The 20,577-nt window shown below is 41.6% G+C and overlaps 1 protein-coding gene across 1 annotated transcript in view; it reads right to left on the reverse strand.

Annotated features, from left to right (window-relative positions):
- LOC122881235 (E3 ubiquitin-protein ligase RNF19A-like) overlaps positions 1–20,577 on the reverse strand; it is a 31,671-nt gene that overhangs the window by 9,481 nt on the left and 1,613 nt on the right. The window contains exon 2 of the mRNA XM_044207143.1: positions 5,871–6,860. Coding sequence (XP_044063078.1) covers positions 5,871–6,577 — 707 coding nt within the window. The 5' untranslated portion in view covers positions 6,578–6,860. The remainder of the gene's footprint in view (positions 1–5,870; positions 6,861–20,577) is intronic.

Consider the following 20,577-nt stretch of genomic DNA (forward strand, 5'->3'; position numbering starts at 1 on the left):
TGTGACGTTGTTGTATATGACTGTAGCAGAAGCCTCCCAGCCCCTCTGTGACTGACCCAAGATTAAGTTTCAATCACAGAGCCATGGAGAGCCTGGGAGACTTCCTGCACTGTGGATCACTTTACTCTACTGAGGACTATGTCTAGAATGCAGACAGACAGTGAGGAATCATACAGAGACATACGAGTCTTATTTTAAATCATTTCTGGTAAACCACCAGCACCAAACACTACGCAGACTAAGGACTGTAGAGGACAGAGATATTAGGGAAAGAGAAGACCATAGCTTTAGGATGGGTGTTAATTATGAAGTTGACAACAACAACAACAAAACACCGGGTCAGTTTAGATCACAGTAGTTTCTGCATAACCACTTCCTCTGAAAAACTATTTTATACTTTTTAAACCCCCTTAAATGTATCACACCAATAACTGTAATTCTAACACTAGTGTCCTGTTTCTATAACAGGACAACACTACATACCCTTCCTACCAGAGACTGTGGGAAAGAAAGACTCATATCTGACTACAGCAATGACAATACAACAATCAGCCAATAAACAACTATATAACCAATGAGAATGTATTCTATTCATTAATGTCAGATTAATACAGCTGCTGCATTAAATGCTGAAAGTCTGATTTTTTTTGTTTTTTCTTTTTTGGTATTTTTTTTTAAATGTCTTAGCTAGATGGATGGGAACCTCTCTAATCCCTGTACAAGGTGCACCTGATTATGTGGGCTGAATTACAGCAGGCTGAAGCTATTGTTTCCAGGAGGAGGTCATTGGTTTAAATGTGCCTTCTGTGCATTTCCCAAACTTCTCTGAAACAATGCACATAACAAACTGAGTAATAAACTGTGTGATGTTGGCCAAAGCCTCTGAACTGCAGGAAAGAGGAACAAGCAAGAGGAAAGGACAGAGGGGAGAAAAGCAGCAGAGATATGGAAAAAATTAAATGGAAGGACACTGTAGTTTCCTCTGAACCACTCTGGGCTGCAAAAATAAAATCTAGCCTCTCAGCACAAGAGATACATATCTGCTGTCTGACAAACATGGACACAAGAGAGGAAGGAAGGATTCTTCTGAGGACAATTACAAAAAGCTGAACTCAAAGAATTAGTGCCAACTAAGATTGGGTGAACTCTGTGCAATGTTATGGTTAGAGCCAGCAGCCAGCTGACATACATGCATACATTCTGTGTCTCTGTGTGAGGAAACAGCTGTTCAGCAATCTCAAAACAAACATTTTGCTTGTAAGAAAAGAAAAGAAAACAAAAGAATAAGCTGAGCTCTGTCTCACTGATTGATGCCACCATCAACTCAACATACTCCACTGGCAGTATGGCCACTGATAAGGGTGAAGTGGTGACAACGGTGGTGGACACACTGCAAAAACTGCAGATAAAAACTACTGCACAATGCTTAATGAAGGTCAAATGCCATCTGATGTCCAACTGTTGGTTTGGTGTCACAGCCCTAGAGACTGAAAGAACTGTTAGCTGAAGACAGCAGAACTGAAAATGGAGAAAAAGATATTGTCGCAAGACCAAAGAAGGCCAATACATCAATATAATATTAAAATTAAGTCAAAAATATTGGGATACTTAATTTTGCCAATACTGTCCTGCCCAGTAAGATGGACCTGCTGCTTTCTAGCTCCAAGCAGGAAAGCCAGGGCAAAAGACTGACACTGTTTTATGCTACAGCTATTTCAACTTTTCTCAAAGCATAATAAAACCTCCCACATTTTCTACCCTCAAAATATATTTGCTACTATTCTGGTCAAGGTTACAAAACAGGACATCCCACAAAACAAAACATCCAGCTGCCCACGTATTCAAGGTTACTTTGGCTTCAGAATGAGGTACAAACAGTACTTGAAGAAGGTCTGATGGGATGGGGACTTTATAGCCACCTGACCTCAAACAATTCCTGGAAGAAAAGGAAATGGCTGCGAGAGAGAGAGAGAGCAAAGAGAGGGAGCGTTTTTAAACATCATAAAAAGTGGTTCATTAAGGCAGCCTGCTTAAGGATAGTGATTCTCACAAATAAGTAAACCTTTTCAGGGTGCAATGTGTACTGTGCCTGTGTTCATGCACCTTCATTCCTGTTTCAGGGTTGTCACTAGATCTCAGTGGCTTATGTTTACATGCTTATGGCATGTCCAAAATGTTCCAATGGTTTCAACTTTTATCATAAAAAACATGGTCCATCATAAAAGGTACTGTATGCAGCCCACCATTTTTTCCATGTCACAGTCAGCCTCACAGAGAAAACAATGGTTCATTCAATCTTCAAATCAAATCTGGACTCCTCCTTACTTTTGTGAGTTATGAAGAGCCAGCAGTTAAGGCACTTTAGACAGATGTCCACTCAACTCCATATAAACGAGGTGTTGATTTGATTTGTCAGTGAGTCAGAGTCACCATTTGACCCTGCAGGGCCTCTACTGCAGGGTCAGTGTAGGGAACTGGGTGGAAGCAAACCATCGAGCCATCACTCAGGAAGGGGATTAGACAGTAAAACAGTCCAGCACAACTAGATTACTGTTACTGGGGCATGCAGCAAGTTTGACAGATAAAACTTAAACAAATACATAGAGAAGAGCAGAGAAGAGCTCCCAACTCTGCATGTAGAGCTGAATTAGGCCAATATCCTCTACTGTTAAATATTTAAAATGAGCCCTAAATTTCTGGAATCATATTAAAACAAGTGACCCACCTGCCTTTTCCTACAAAGCCCTGTGCTGACAGAAGTTGAATCCACAAAGGAGTGCCCTCTGACTACTTGTCCTGAAGCTGGATGAACCATAAACTACTCCGGTCATTACACCACGACCACCTCAGCTTCAGGACACAAGCACTCAGAACATTAGACCCAAGCAAATTATGATGATAGAAAAAGACAAATACAGAGATTACTGGACAGATCTAACAAAATCCCAGAACAAATTGGAAACATGTAGCCCTAAACAAATTACTTGACCACAGTGTCTAATACAAAACTAAGGAGAACACTGACTAAGTACAGACTGAGTGAGCACAACCTGGCAGTGGAGATGGGCCTGCACAGACAGACCTGGCAGTCCAGAGAGGAGAGGTTGTGTTCTTACTGTGACCAGGGAACAGTTGAGACAGAGCTGCACTTCCTAACTCACTGCAACCAAAAATCAAAGTCTTCGAGACCAATATTCTGCAGGAATAATAAAAATATTTCCAGAGTTCCTCTATCTAAGGCCCCATTTACACCTGGCATTAACATGCACCCTGGATGATCCGATCACAAGTGGACAGCTCTGAGTACAGGTGTGAATGCACCCCAAGATGCATTGAGGACGCATTGCGATCCAATCGCTCATTCCACATTTGGAGATGGTCTGGGCCACATATGGCCACATTCTTTTAGCAAGTGTGTAAACAAATGTGTCCTGGGCCACAATGAAGGACCGCCTACTCAGCTGACGTCCTCTGCGTAAGAGTAAGTACGTACTCATTTGAGCACCAACAGCGTCATATTCAAGTGCTAAACAAGAAGAAGAAGCCCCAACAACAGGCAAAATGGATTCTTGTGGATGGAGTACACACCAAACACACTGTCTGATGTCCTCTGGCTGCTCTGCCTCAACTCTGTGATTTACAGAGTTTCATGATGGACAGATACTTTACTTGTTGCTAAAGTAACCGCCACAGACTGGTAACCGCTAACTGCTGCTAACTGTACTGCCATTAGCTAGTTAGCTCAGTTAGCCGTGCAACCAGTGGTCCCATTAACGCTGACTCTGCCCGGACTGGGAGTGCGAAGCACCGAGCTAATCAAGCTTTATTTAAGCTTTAAGGCTAATAGGACCGTGAGCTGTAAAGCTATCTGTCCATCAGGAAACTCCGTAAATCACAGAGAGTTTTAGGCAGATTTGCATATTGTGCGTTAGCACGTCGCAATGAAGTAAGGCTGCACCCGGTCAAAGCATGGATTTCCCCGGAGGACAAGCTGCAGCATTAAAACCTCGCCCACAATCTCCCCTCGCTCTACCCCTCCCGTGCGGATTACTGACAGTCGCACATGGTCTGCAGAGAAACAGAGTTTCTCCTGTTTAATGTAGGCCTACTTATGCTGTTGTTTTGTAAAAGCTTGTAAGTGCACCTGTTGGTGCCTATGTCATCCTGTGCCACATTGGTGGCAGTTAGGGCACTTTACGACATTAACAAGAATGCCTCGCCACACGTGGCTTACCTGCTGTTGTGAAAACAGAATCGCGGGTGAAAAATCCTAAAAGGTAAAAACAGTAAATTCATCAAATTCAGGTTAAAAACAACACTGCATTTGGTCTTTGCAAACGGAAATGATGTACATGTTTATTTGTATATAGAGCGGGGAAGTGAAACCCGATCACAAGTGGTCACTCGAGACGCATGTGGAGACGCATTCTAATGCAAGGTGTGAACTAAGTGCTTGGAGCTGTCCACTTGTGATAGGATCACCCAAAACACATGTTAATGCCAGGTGTAAACAGGGCCAGAGAGAAAGACTTCCGGTCCTACTGGGAGAGAGGGAGGACTGCTGTAGACTGGCAGCAAGATATGTAGCAGCCTGCCATGAGCTCCACAGCTCTGTGAGCCCCCTGTCCCACATGGCTGATAATTAATGTTTATTAATTAATAATTAATTTGTTGTATGTTTATATCTTATATTACTCTTACCTACCTTCCATAGCCCCTCTTGTTCTCCATGCATCATCACATATTTCTGCTTCTCAGTCCTTCTCACCCTTTCTGTGCCTCTCTTCCTCTGACACTATGTCATGCTTTCCTTCCAACCCTTCAAGTTAGCAACAATGACTCGTCATCACAGTACACAACAAGTATCTGTCAAATCACGGCCATGGTCATACCCACAAACAGGCAGATGTTCAGCGCAACCGCAAATGAAGGGATGTCAAACTCAAAAGTTGTTATCATTAATTGTCAGTACATAAACAGTAATAGTAGTGGGAACTTTATTGTGAAACAGAGGGAGTGAACTAGATGGGGTTTAGCTGAGGATACTGCTGGAAAAAACAACAATACAAATCCCTGCAGGGTCTCTGGCTGAAAATGTCTCTCTGGTGCTGCTCAACACAGCATATGAGAGGGTCAATCATTCTCTTTTTATATTATCTGGGGTCTGCAAGGGAAGTTGTTTCTTCTGCTGCTGTTGTGGCACACTGTCCTCCTTATTGTCCTTTTCTCATTTTAGGAGTTTTCGTATTAATTTACCATAGCAAATCACAGTACATGGAATATACATACAGTATGCCTCAAGTCAATCATCAGTTTCCACCATGACAGCCAAAAGAACAAAATATTATAATAATGAAAATGGAGTAACACCACCAGCACCATAACTAGAATGAGGTGGGAAAAAGTTAAGTGAAAAATTGACTGAATTTCTTTGGCTAATGTCTTAGATTTGCTAGGGTATGTACATTATATTACACCCTTAGCTGAGTTGCAAAGTTGATATTACACCCTTAGCTAAGGTCTCTCTTTTTTTCTCTCTAACTCTATCCTTTCAGTCCGTTACAGTCATTCTTCACCTATATAAATATTTTCATATTCTCTCTCTTCCAATGGGACATACTCAACCTTATATTGTTCCTATCAAAAGACAGTTCCCTATGGAAACACATACCCCACTCTATCTCACACACCACATTCAACCTCCTTAACAGGTAAACCTGAGACACCCTGGACATACAGGCACACAAAAGCACATTCCAGAGAAAACATGTAATTTTCATGGCGTATATGACCGGATCAGTGTGAGCTGCATCAGAGTGTATGTAACTGTGGCTGTGTTCACGTGCTGTGTATTTAAATTCACTTCTTACCCACAGTCCGGCGCAGGGCACCAGCGGCAGTCAGGGTCAGCCACGAGCCACCTCCTCAGCATGAACTCCTCGTATTTGTCCATGAGCGCCCGGTCACCCAGGATCATGCGGATGTCGTGCGGGTTAAAGCGTTCCGAGCACTCAGGACAGCTGATGTTGACACGTGACTCTGAGATCTCAATGCGCAGGTACTGGCGCAGGCAATCAATGCAGGAGCGGTGGTGACAGGTCATGATGTCAGGGAAGCTCTCCCGGGAGTGGCGCAGAAGGCACAGCGGGCACTCCAGTAGCTCTGCCCCCACCCCACCCCCCACCTTGGAGGAGGAGGAGGTAGAGGAAGAAGGCCCTGAGGCAGATGAGGTGGAGGCAGCAGCAGCAGCAGAGGCAGCTCCAGTCCCAGCCACAGAGAAGAAGGCAGAGTTCTTGTCATTACACATCTCAGAGTGGATGCTCTCGATGCTGGCAATGCCATCCACCCCTCCAAGCCCTCCAGGTCCAGGGTGCTGGTGCTCTCGGGACCTTCGGCGCCCTGATTTGGACTCCCGACCTCGGCGTCTGAAAAGAGAGGCCAGGGAGAGGCGCCTCTTCTTGGGGGCCTTCTTCACAGAGGGCAGAGAGATGGAGGAAGCAGTGGACTGCAGATCCCGGTCAGAGCCCATCACCCCACCGCTACCAGCACCCAACTGCTGGTGCTTCTGCAGGTTCATCACTCCGGACGGAGGAGAGGGGTGTGCCAGTGGGGATCCAGGGCTGGGCAGCCTGTCCCTCACATGTGCAGGGAGATCTGGGAGTGGGATGGGGCTGGGAGAAGGGGTAAGGTGGTGGATGGGGGCGGGGGAGGGTGGTCCAGGGTGGGGGGACAGGGCTCCGGAGGGCCCGTCTGCGTTTAAGACATGGTGGCTTCTCCTGATCAACCTCGTGGTCACATCTAATAGCCGGATTTTGGCGGAGGGGTGGGGGTCACCTGCTGCGAAACTGATGCAACAGAACCTGGAGAGAGCAAAAGAAGAAAATTGTGGAAAAGGGCAAGAGAAGGGAAGAGAGAGAGTAGGGGGAGAGAGAAGAACAGAAACAAGAGATTTAATACATGTTAATATTCAATTTCAATAACCAGTCAGTGAGAATGCAATGAAACAGAAATGCAAAAATATTTCTCATTCAGACACAAACATTCTTAAAAGCTGAAAGCAATACCTCAAAGTGTAAAAACCAAAGTCAACCCGAGACAATGAATTAAAAAACACAAATCAAATCAAATCTGCAGTTCTGAAAGAGGAGGAACATTACTCGTTGCGTTTGACAGTTTGGTATATGGTATCACCTTCTCTAAACAGCAGACGGGAGAAGAGGAGTTTTATCATTTTCTCAGCTGCAGCCAGTAGGTACACCATTCTGTCAAGAATATTTTATGTGTGTTTGTTTAGCTGAGTTAATAATGGCGTATTACATTTGAAGAGATGCATGTGCGTGCCCAAAACCCCCCCACAAATAAGACAAGAACAGTGATTTAAGCAAGCTCTCCTCTCCGCATGGCTTCCTAAGCCATCTAGCACAGTGAATACTGCCAAAATTTTAACCCATTTTTTTCCTCTTTTAAATAAACAATGTCAAGTCACGTTGAATGCATTTAATTTCTCATATAACATTTGTACAGCTGATTTTTTAAATACATTTGAAACCATCATTCTTTACATTTTGTTTGGTAGTTTGTAGTTTTCTTCTTCCCTGCCTTTGCTGGAGCATTGCCTCCTTTCTTTTCATGTCACCACCACAAACTGTCAATTAGTGGACTACAGATGTGACTAACATTCCCTAATGATGTCCTGGAGATGCGAAGGACAACATACTTTGTGTTTAATGACACTAGTACTGTAAATGAAAGTTCATTTTGGTGTAAAGGTAATTATGAACATTTTGTTAAGATTATAAAGCCTCATCTTAATCGTGGTTTGATAAACAACTGTCTTCAGGAATAGTGATCAAAAGCTGACAAGTTTACAATGTAAGATCTAAAATAAATGTGATAGCACATTAATGTCAGTGCACTGCTAACTTCGTGCATTTAATTCCCTGAGTGAAGCCCTCCAATACTCTTATTCAAGCTTATTCAAGAAACAGTATTCCAATGTATTTGCTGGTTCTTGACATTTTGCTTAGTCTTTGCTTAGCAGTGTGCAGGTTTGCATAGCTGATCAGTGCGTCAGTCACAGAACTGAGAAGAGAGGACAGAATGTTGACAACCTTGGACAGTATTGACACAGAGAGAGAGCGGGGTCTGATGTGTCTGTAAGATCAACAGTGACAAGGCCTGGGCCCAGACCGTCCTCTGCTGATAATGGCAAACAGGAGGAACTGTGAGATAATGCTCGGCAAAGTAGAGCAAGGGTTTGCCTTGGTAGACCGGTTTCAGATGCGGCAGCAATTCAGACAGCGACTACTGTAAATGCCAATCGCAAAGGCATTTGCGCAAGTGGATCATATTAAGTTGAACAGCAGCAAACAGCATTTGTCAACTTTAATACCAGCCTGACAAACACCAGTTTCATTATGTGAATTTTCCAGGTGGCATAGGGAAGTTTAAGGGACATACATAAAGCTAGATAGTTGCAACCTGAACTTAATCAGCAAAACACAGCAAAATTATGTTAAATGTCAAGGGGCATGGTCAACAAAACTACAGTGATTGTAAACTAGAATTACCGCCCCGCAGTGGTATGCCTCCGCCAACCAGTCAAGTTACAGTTTACATCCATGTCTGTCCAGACTCAGATATGTAGTGAATACCTTGTACCTTGAACACTTGAAGGAATTGAATAAAAAAAAAAAGGAATAAAGTGTATTTTTTGGCTAAATAGAAGTTATCACTATATTGATAATACATATGTATGATTCCAGTGAATATACATTGGTGAACAGATTAATGAAGTATACCTTTACTATGTAAAGATGGGTTCTTATAGAGTACAGCTACACAAAATGTGGTGCTTTTGTTTTCTCCTGGCATTTTTAGATGCGAAGCCTCTATGAGCTGTAAGTGAAACTCACTCACTCACAGGATCACAATTAGCTAAGCACGCTCCAATACATTGTTAGCAGTCACGTGATTCTGTTGATTCGAAATTTGGAATGAGGCAGGAAGTGAAAGGCAGAATGGACGAGATGGAGGAAAGCCCGTACTCTGCTAGTTATTGTTTAGTCAGGCGTCCCAGTCAACATGTGTGTGTGAAATCTGGAATCGCCCAATTAATTTTTAAATTATGGCTAAAAACCTATTTTGACGTCACCGTGACCTTTAACCTTTGAATCAAAAGTGTCACCTATTTAGTGTCCAACCAACTGTGAAATATAGTCAGCAATTCTTGAGTGATGGCCAAAAACGTCATTTGTGAGGTCACAGTGACCTTGACCTTTGACCACCAAATTCTTATCAATTCACCCTTGTGTCCAAGTGCACGTTTGTGCCAAATCTGAAGAAATTCCCTCAGGGCGTTCCTGAGATATCGCGTCCATGAGAATGGGACGGACGGACGGACGTACAGACAGGCAGGAGGAGGCATAATAAAACTCAAATAAAGTACAATGTAATCCATGCTTTTTATCATATTATCTAGCCTGCAGTGCCAAAACACTGTTGTGAAGCTTAATAAAACAGGGGTCAATGTTTTGTTCAAGGATACTTTGGCAGGGATGGACATATAGGCCAATACAAAGACCACACCTATGACAAACTGTTACAGCTAAAAAGTAACAATTCACAGTAATAAAGACCTAGTTTAATATGTTTGCTTGCATCTGAATTTTGACATAATTTTGCTGTGTAGATCCGGTAATTTCACAATTTCCTGTATGACAAAACATAATTACTTCTCTGTAATCTCTATGTCTGAGTGTGTGTCTAGTGACTCCACAAAATTATAATATCAGGACAGATGGCTTCTGAGCCAATCTGATGAGTGTTCTGTCCACTTGAGAATTTCACACATTTGAGATGGTGAGAGAACAAGGGAGACAGAGGGAGACTAAACTAAACGTTGTCTAAACTACAACGGTGCACAGCTGCAGAAGCAAAAGAAGCTACGGCACGACCAATAGCAGATTTTGGGTGTTAGGACTATTGTTACATTTTAATATATACACTTTTTGCATCAACAATGTACCAAGAGTAAAAAAACAAATCATGTACAGTAGAAGGTTATTCTACAGTTGAACAAGACATTATTGACTGCATCATTATTACCACATTTGTGATAAATCAACTCACAACCTACACAGAAATATAATCAACTGAGCCATCTGGATAATCTATGTAATCTTGACATGGTTTCCTTTTTCTGTATCATACGCTGTAATGTGATATCAGCCAACAATATCAGCCCTCTTTTAAATTGGTCAGGCATTCCAAGTTAGACTAGTCATTACATGCAGCATTGCTAAAAAGGTCAGATGGACAGAGAAACTCCATTTGCAGAGAAATAAACGTCTGCATGTAAAATTAACATCTGATCTGAAATGAGCAAGTAACTGGACAAGCCCACCTCTTCAGATGTGTACAGTTTGAGAAAATCAACATGAGCCAATAAATACGGATTGTCTTCAGAGGCCGATCTCAACAAACCAACAAAGCAATGTAAAACTGCATTTGAGAGTGAAGATCATCTACACTCAGGTCAAAGAGCAGGACTGAAATCCAGTATAAACTAAATGAGCGCAGTGTCCTGGGAATGGTTAACAAGGTTAAACCATAGGTTTGTGCCACAGTTTTTACATCTGTGTAGTGCTTTGCGTTTCTGGGAGTGGTGATGAGGGAGGGGGAGAAAGAATGTCTGTTATTTTAGGAGAGGGTTGCTACTGAGGTCCAGCTCGCTTGCTGGGTGTCCATCCCTGAATGTGTATGTGTGTGTTTATCTGCGTCTTTGGTTACACCTTGGCAATGAATCATTCTGTGGAAACACTAACAGACTAGTGCAAAGGGACACACACACACACACACACACACACACACACACACACACCCATAAACTACCCACACAAGCTGGAGGGGCCTACAGAGCATGCTCTCTCACACATACTGTACATGTGCATACTTTATAAGCACTTACTGCAATTGCAGTAAAATAGAATGTCCACAATCTGTCAATCTGCACCACTATGCCAAAAGATCAAAAGCAGCACTCCGCACAGCAGCTCGACAGCTGTAACCAAACCACTGACACTACCAGCATCGCACTTCTCTGCTTTTCTGAAACACATGCTGCTGTTTCTCCCCACAACCTCCCCCCTTCTCTCTCTCTCAAGACAGTGATCCCCTCCCTGTTCCACAGCTCTGACTCCCCTTGCTTTGAGCCAGGACTGAAAACAGGAAACTTTGATGTGGTGGGCAGGGCTGGCTTTAGTATCTCCTGTACATATGGAAGGAGGCATGGGATTCCTGAAACTTCTCAGTTTCACCCATTTTCTTTTCCTCTCTTGTTATGGTGTAACATACATGTAAACACTTAATATCCCACACACTTTATACTTAAGTATGTTCATTAATATTCTGCATTCTGTTAGGTCCTCTCTCTAGCATTTTTAGACTTTTTTGGAACTGCACACATTAACAGATACACTGGGCTTTAAAGAACAAACACTTAACAGAAAAGCCATAGTTTCTCAAAGGACATTACAGAGATCCAGTAGAAACCCCCTTCAGTTTTTTCCTTCAGGGTGTTGTGTGTTCATCCACACGCAAGGCTGCAGTCCAATAGTACTGCTGTCGAGTGCGTTGTACTGTGAGTGAGATATATAGGGATACAGTGTGTAGTAAACAGAGTGTGATAGGCTAATAGTTTTCATTCAACCATGAAAAGATGATTGCAGGGTAGGTGCTTTATCCCGACCTTGATGTCTGTCACAAGGCTACTACCGCATCTAAATCAGTCAAGAAGTGACTGATCGGGCTTATCGCTGCTGAGCAGATAGGTGTGTGAGTGTGTGTGATGAGAGGACTGATGATGCAGGTACACTAGGCCAACAGTCTCATTCTGAAGGCCCTGAATAGGTCCCACTCACAAATGAAACAACTATATCAGCTCATTGGCTGCAGGCTGTGGTCAGCAGTAAGGGCTTTTCTCACTGAGTGTGGCGATTTAAGTACATTAACACAAGCCAAATCTGCCCAGTGTGCCTGGAGGTGGGGGAGCGAGCTCAGAGAGGCAGAAAGAGTGAGGGGAAAAAAGAGAGGGAAATTAAGGAAAAGGTAAGAACAGGAGAAACAAGATACATAACTAGAGAGCAAGAAAGAAGTAAAAAGACTGCAAAAACCAACTTGAAGAGTAATGATGGAGGGAGAGGAAAATAAGAAAAAGGTGCTGAAGGAGCATGTGAAGAATTGATACCTCCTCCAGAACAAAATTCTGCTCTGGGATTTGGCAGCTTTCCACAAAGCTACAGTGCATTTCACCTCATAGATTAAGTGACATTTCTAAAGGGGAAGCAAGCAAAAATGTCAAAAAAGAAAAGTGGACAGAGAGACAATGGAAAGAAAATAGAGTACTCTCAATAACTTAACATTCCCCAGACCTCTTAAATAAGAGATTATGAAAATAGGTGAGTAAGGTTTAGAGGGAAGGCGTGGGATCAGTTTTCATTGTGCATTTTTAATTGACAGATTTTGCCAATACTGATGCTGAAATCAAGGCTCTGTAATTGTACATTTTATTTGGACCTGACAACAGGTGACAAAATGTCAATGTATGTATATTTTTGTAGTTGTGGTCACAATAACATTGGATCAATAAAGATAACTTGACTGACATATATGTCATGATGACTGTGACATATCAGAATAAAATTCTGATGCATATTTAACATATGAACACATTTTAAAATTTGTCCCAAATGCAACAAGAACCAAAAAACTGAAGTGCACTATTGTGAAAAGCAAGAAAACGCAGGCTGTAAAGGTTGAAACAGTCTACTCAATAATACTGTTTGTCCTTTAATCTGAGCACATTGCATAAACACTGAAAAGGAAAATATGAAGCAGAAAATAAAGTAAAGCCAGCCCAGCAGCTAATAGTTAAAACTGGCTTCTGAGGATGAACATTTGCCATTCACCCACTTGCACACAGTAAGACATGCACGCAAACGTGTACATAAAGAAAACACACACCCTCTCCTTCTCTTACTGATACACCCCCCAACGCAAGATGAAGCACCCACATTTGACAGGCTGTCCTTAGCTGTTTTAAAAAACTGACCAAAACCGATTAGTGAAAACCACATGAGGTTTTATGGAACAAAAGCAAACAAAGTCACAGGCTGCAAACAAATTTGCTTTTGTGGAAAAACAGTCGAATTCTTGATTTCATTTGACGTCATAGGTGAGATCACAGTCGCCCTGTAAAAAGCCCTATGTTAATTGTTAATTTAATTATTTTAAAGAAAGAACCGTAATTTCACTGTCACTGTTAATGTAACCTGTATTTATAGACGCAAATTATTTTTTAAATATAGCAGAGAAAAAGCTATTTGCCAGCCATAAATATCTACTTAAAGAGAACATACCAACAATTTGCAAAACAGTAGAAGGTTGCCACCATAAAACTGTGTAGTGATGGCACTCCCAAAACAACAGTGACACTGGAAGCCACTTGAATGCAAAAGCCAACATTTTAAAAACATTTTAAATTGCTCAGCTAGTGCATATATAAATGCATTTTATAGCATCTTCAATTTTGTTTCAAATAGACCATGTGCAGGAAGGCCCGAGAGGTGCAATGCTGCTAGCCACAGAGTGTGACCACTGCAATGACCACAGAAGTTAATTAGAAAAGGGCTCTCAGTAATCTTGGGTAATCAACAATACAAAGACAGCTTCTAACGCTGACATGAGTAGGACCTGGGTATGCCACAAATGACTAATATAGAAAAATGTAGATAAGAGTGCAGTGAGAATTTCTGTGCCCGTAAGCATGAGGATGCACAAGAACAACCAACTGAGAAAGCAGATCGAAAGATGAGAGCTGGTTGACGTGCCAGAGCTTTCCTTGGGGACAGAGTTCATTCAGCATTCCAGAGAAAGAACAGATCCAGTACTGACCTCAGCTGACCTGCCGCAGCCTGGGAGAGTACAACTCTCACTAATCACAAGCTGAGAACCATGGTACACTCAACCTTTAAGCGCAACACAGATTTCCTGTAGCAGGGATTCGTGGTTTCCCCCTAATAGATCTCGCTCTATTCACTTACATTAATATGGAAAAATATCCGATTATTAAAAGGGAATTCATGTCTGTGATATGGTTAGCATACAAATTCTAAACAAAAAATACATTAATTTGTATATATTAAACTTTATACTTAGTCGAAAATATAAGGGTTAAATAGCAATTAATCAACAACTTGCTTTCTTATCCTCTACTTTCATACTAAGTCTTCAGTTCTCCAACAAAATCCAGAGTTCACAAAGATTCTGATAATTTATCACTCACTCACAGTTAAGGAGTCCAGCTTGTCATATCATTTTCGATATGCAAGAATGTTTGTTGCTTTGTATCTATGACACATTGTGTTCTGATTCATTTACTTTATTTATAAAGATTAGACATGACAATTAACTTTAGTTTTTGTTGTCATTTGATAACCACTAATAAATAAAACTATTTGTATAGGGACAAGTCAAAATTGCCTTCAAGCAAGTAGATTCCTGACCCACTTGCCCTGTTGAACCCTGAAGAGGGCCCTTGGGCAAACAAAAACACATTTCAACAACCTATGTTAGAAAAGAGTGAAGTGGTCCTCTCAAGATGAAAAGAACATCTCACACAATCACTTGGAAACACATATTCATACATACATACAAACAATAACATACACACACAAAACAAACCAACTAAACAAACAATAAGTTCAAGGACCTTTTTAAGCTCCCACTGAGTTCTGTTCCTGCCATGTTGACATGCTGGTTAAACATAAGCTTGGTCAGACCAACTCTAAACTAAAGGGAAATTAAAAAAGGACAAACCACTCCATATGCAAGCCTTATCTTTTCCTAGGCCACAGAAGGTACATCAGCACCTGTGTGTAGACTAACAGAAAGGAGAGGACCACCCTGGGTGACTCAGCAGTGCGGAAGAATGCCCGTCATTCCACTCAGTTGATGATTAGACCTGGGATTCTCCTAGGTCTAAACTTAGCCAGCAAAGACTCACTAGTGACCTGTGTTTCTATAAGCGGTAAGCAGCATGTGTGTGGGGTTACATATGAGTGGGGAAAAGGAAACCACTCACAAACAGACTGTGTCAGCTACTGCCCGACATGGTGGTCATGCAGCAGCACAAAGTGAACTTAGTTATCTTATTTTACAAAGTTGGGACACACATAGAAGAGGCACAAATAAAACAAGGATGTGGATACACAAGGAGATACGATACACCTAGGGACAAGCAGAGACACAGCTTCAAAAGAAGGACTGGTAGATGGACAGGTATACAGACAGAGAGACAGGGAGATAACAGTGATGACTGGCTAGGAATGAGACAGACACACAGATAAATGTGAACAGTGAAAATATGCAGCAGCTGAGCCAGTGTAGTCACCCAGTCAGTATCACTCCAGCTGCATTCCTGGCCTGCCTGTCTCCTGTGTAAAGCTGCCTCTATGCACATTCCCGGGCTTCTATGGGGCTGGGGACAGTCAATGCATTAGCGAGGCTTCCACTGCATCATGAACAGACACAGAGCAACCTCCTGGCAGGCAAGCTGAGCAGCTATTGACTGATGTGGGATGAAAGTCAAACAGTGCCCCTCCCTTTTCACCAAAGTGTGAAGCAAGCTGAAAACTGGGCATGTGGTCAGTGCCTGTATTTAAATGACAGGTTTAACCTTGTACTAATGTGTTCAGAGAAGTCATTCAAAACACACAGTGTGATTAATGGACTATTTCACTCTGTTGCAGGGAGTAAACATTACACACAATATACAGTAGTTCAAATAGATGAGAAATAAAAGCCTATTGGTCATGCACTGTGTTTTGAATCTGACCCTACAAGATAGAAGAGACTAAAAAAGATGCAATCAACAACCACAACAGCAGTGTGAACAGGGAAGGCATTGTTGTATGTACAAAGAGAGGCAAGGCGGGCCGACAAGGAGAATAAAAGGAAAAGTCTCCAACCCCAACAAAGCCAGTACAGTCTACAGTTGCCCCCTCCTCCAAGACTTCCCCTCTTTCCTCCTCACTTCACTCAAGAGGGGAGGAAATGAGGTAAGCATCCTGGCATTTCTCCTCAGCTGAGAGAGCTAAGAGCTCAGGAAGAGGGTGTGAAATAGAAAGGAATGAACTGGTGAATTGGGAGTATGGGATATATTTCCCCTGGCAATGCCGACGAAAGAGACAGCACAAACAAATGTAAGACAATATATACCACAAGCCAATAGAGATTTGTCAATTGGTAGAGCTTTTGCCATACCATTGATACCATGGTAGCCATCCCTTCAATATCTCTGGTTATATTAATGGTAACTAAGGTTGTCTAAAGTATTGATACTTTTTTGATACAGGTTTAAAACGATACGATCTCTGTTAATAATTCATTCGATAATATCGAAAGTACCGAAGTTATAAAAAACAAAAACAAAAACAGCAAGCTAAGCAATGCACTGCTGTGGATCGTGGCAGCAACAAAAGGTATTTCAGCCACCTAAAAAAGGCCCACCTAAAATAATCAATATCAGCTGTATGCTATATTTAAAATATTTTCAGCGCCTTACCTTGCCGTCAGACAGCCTTTCCAACAGGAAATTGACGCCTTATATCGCTCTCTCTAAAGCCACCACCAGACTCCTTTGACAAAAACAGTAATTTTACTTCGCAGAACACAGGAGTTGCTGGTCTACCGCTGCCTCAACCCACAGCAACTAACCAAACATCTTATAAAAAACACCAAAGTCACACAATAATACAAACAAACTAACCGAACGAGGCAGCAGTGGACCAGCAACTCCAGTGTACTGTGACGTAAAATTACAGTTTTTGTCAGTGGGTTCTGGTGACTTTGAAGAGGCTTCAGTTTCCCGTCGGAAAGGGCTGTCTGACGGCAAGGTAAAGCGGTGAAAATATTTTAAATATAGCGTACATTTAAACTGAAATGGACTTTTGTTGGTGGCTAAAATACGTTTTGGTGCTGCCTAGATCCACAGCAGTGCATTGCTTAGCTTACATGCTGGTCCTGTCTGCTTCTCCAAACTGGGGGAGACCACTGTACTGTTTTTACAAGTGAAGCCACATTAGAGAAAAAAAATAAATAATACTTAAAGCAATAATAACGACAAAGAATGTGTAGGCCTACAAGGTAGGGAAACTTTTAAAGAATAGTAATAATAATCAGAAATACTTTACTGATCTCTATTTAATAATGTCAATTACTTAACACTGGTATGTGTTCAGTGACTTTTTCTGTACCAGCACTGTGTGCAGGCTGTTAATTAAAAAAAAATATTTTCTGTGCCCAGGACTTTTTTTTCTTTTTGGCATGGTATCGAAAGGGGTATCGAGTATCATTTTTTTATACTAGTATTGTATCAAAGTTTAAGCCTTTTGAATAGGATTCAGTTATGATTGCTCCTGAAGGAGTTGTGTTTGTTCAGCCTGAAAGGTAACATTTCCATTGATTGCCTGATACACACACACATTGAACATCCTCTGAGGCCATGTGAGTGAATGACATTCAGTTTGTGCTTGAGCCTGACACCTGTTAAGGTTTAAGCATCTGAAAAAACCAAAGCCTCTTTACTCACACCTCAGAGAGATGGGCACAAACAAGAATTTGATTCACAATGGAGTAGAGATCAGAGAAACATTTGAACCAGAGACAGGTACAAGAAAAACCTTAGCTGATAAACAGTACAGGTGAAATGCCATCGCTTAGCCCACCACAACCAATCTGACTGCTTTCCCACCTTGTGAATCCCTTTTGCCGTCCTATGCTCAAACACAAGCATCTGTCACACAAGCAGCACCAAAGAGTTGGGCTGTACACATGACTTGTGACGGCACTGTGTTTATGCTTACAACTAAAAGAGAACATGAGTCTTCCAGGAGGCCTTGTGCCTCCCAAAATTCGATTTACTGCTTCTTTAGTTCCTGTTTCTTCATTTGTCAAAAATTTCTTCAGTCAAGCTTTACATTTCTCAATATCCTCATTATCCAGAGACTTAGTGACTTAGGAGGGTGGTATCTTTTTTTGCCTTTCCAAAACCAAAAACACATTAGCAGAAGTGTAAGGAATGAATCAAACAGTGTGTTTATATATTGTAAGCTGCTAACCTTTAGCATGCCTGACTGACTAGCTTACTACCTGCAGTAATAAAACTTATTTAAGAGATGTCCCAAGCTGATCCTAAGGATTCCTATACAACACTAGTTATCATTAGCAAAGAGCAGTGTACAAAACATTCCGGTAGCAGCTTCTCACTTTAGCTAGTGCTGACTGCGAATCCAACAGAGTGATACGTTAAGCTTACAAACATAATAGTTTTGAACCAGGAACTCCAGTATTTGGATCAAGTAGCTTGTGAAAAATAAGGTGTGTCGGATTAAGTAGGCTACATTTCCATGTGTCTTGATACATACAATTATACTTACTGAAACATACAATTAAAATTATAAGCATGGAATCAGCAGATACCCAATACTAAAGGACTTGGATCGGGATTGGGGGAAAAAAAAAAAAAAAACTTTGGAACATCCCTACATGCATTACTTTCAAGGTAGCTGCATTATTTTGTGGGGTTACAGGTTACATTATAAAAAGCTTTGTTCACGACTGGCACATCCACTGCGTGGTAACCAGTCCCCTACATCAGACTTCAGGGTCACATTAAAAGCTCTCTCCATAACGAATGGGGAAGGGGCTTGCTGAACAGTCTACTGCTAATTTAAATGAGCAGCAAATGGAACGCTCATGAAAGAAACCATCTGCAGCACCAAATGCTGGTGAAAGACATGAGATCTTTCTCACTATACTGAGTTACTGAGTACTTCTTGCATTGCAGATTAGATGACATCCTTCTTGAGAGATGACTTGCAGTTTGTGGCTTGACAAGATCTATGAATTTCCCCTCAACAAACTAATAACAGCCTCAGGAGTTGGTCTAACCAATTAAACCGCCATCCTACTTCAATGCACCAAAAATGTATGCAGTTGCACAATGAGAGGTGTCTGATCATCCAAGATGCACGTCCTAATCAATGACAGCACCTGATGTGTTGGCCAGGCCACCACCACCTAGACTTGCACCTGTGTTTACCATAGAGCAAGAGAGGGGGTCACACACATGTCCTGACAAACACACACACAGAGAACAGAGACCAGGTCACCACGCTGGGCTAATGACCTTTCTTTGGAAGAACACACCGGTCTGGACAACATGCTGCTAAGCCCAAGGAGGCCTCTGACACCCAAACACTGATGACTCTGGAGGGCTGCCTCTAGCAGAACACAGTAAATGTGGTCTCATCAGAATAATTTAATGGTGAGGAGTCTCCATTAGAAATCTGTAATACTAAGCAATAAAGCAACAATAAAGCAGTGGTGATAATTTTCTACACATTCATTCCCTAATTTAAGATATAATATTTACATTGTTGGCTAAGTATACAGCAGAATTACAGTCTTTCTTCGAACGCTGTCCAGGTAGCAACCCAAAAAGCCAACCAAATAGAAGATATAAAGTTAACCTCCTTTCACCACTCAATTGTCCACCCCTTTGTAATGTCAACAAATACACACATTATGCAATCAAGGGGCAGGAGATTGCAAATGACACCCAACTGAGAGAATGTGGAGAAAGCACATAAATAAAAAAAGCAATAAAGACGGTGACATTTTTGATAAGAAAATGTTCATAAACATCAGTGGTTTAGCATTATTGGAGTTAATCATAACCTGACCAAAAACAGATGACAGCTCATGGTAAAATTTGCTACCTACATAGGACAGAACCAGAAGATCCTTCCAGAAGATCTTTCTAAAAAGCTGCTGTAATATTTAAGGACCTAGTTGTTGCTGTATGCAACTAGTTTTGAACAGTGAAAACAATTTTAGGGACATTTATTTCATAGATATATCATAAAACAGCTGCTAAACTGTGGGCAACATGGTGTAACAAAAAAAAAACATTACATTTGGCCGTTAACCTCAAAATAGAGCAAATTTTACAGTCAACAATTTACATTATAGCAAACAGTTTTACAACACCAAGAACTGCTTACTGAATTTTGCTTATATATTTGTTACACTTATAACAGTTTTGAAAAACTGTTCCCATTATTTTATGTTTTTCAGTTTGAAATAATATTGTGACACATTGTCAGCTATAAAGCCCAACACCAAAAATGTATAGAGACAAAAAGCCTCAGCTCCTAAAAATAGCAAAACTTTACATCCTTGACAAAATGACTATGAGAGAAATGCACCATGGCATTCTTTGATGTTATTCAGGCTCATCTGTCAACATATCCCAACAGGACTGAGCTGCGGTTCCCACAATACAGAGAACCCAGTGGACGACAGCTTGTGGCGCCATAATCCTTCACAATTTTGATATACTACCTTGCCACCACCAGCAAACGACAATGACGGGGCAAAAGCAGTGTGTGCCAAAATGAACTAAGTGTTCAGTCTTTCGTCAGCCAATGATGATAAGCTAAGCAGAACATCTAC

The sequence above is a fragment of the Siniperca chuatsi genome, linkage group LG9 (genome assembly GCF_020085105.1).
Source record: "Siniperca chuatsi isolate FFG_IHB_CAS linkage group LG9, ASM2008510v1, whole genome shotgun sequence".
NCBI classification, from domain to species: Eukaryota; Metazoa; Chordata; class Actinopteri; order Centrarchiformes; family Sinipercidae; genus Siniperca; species Siniperca chuatsi.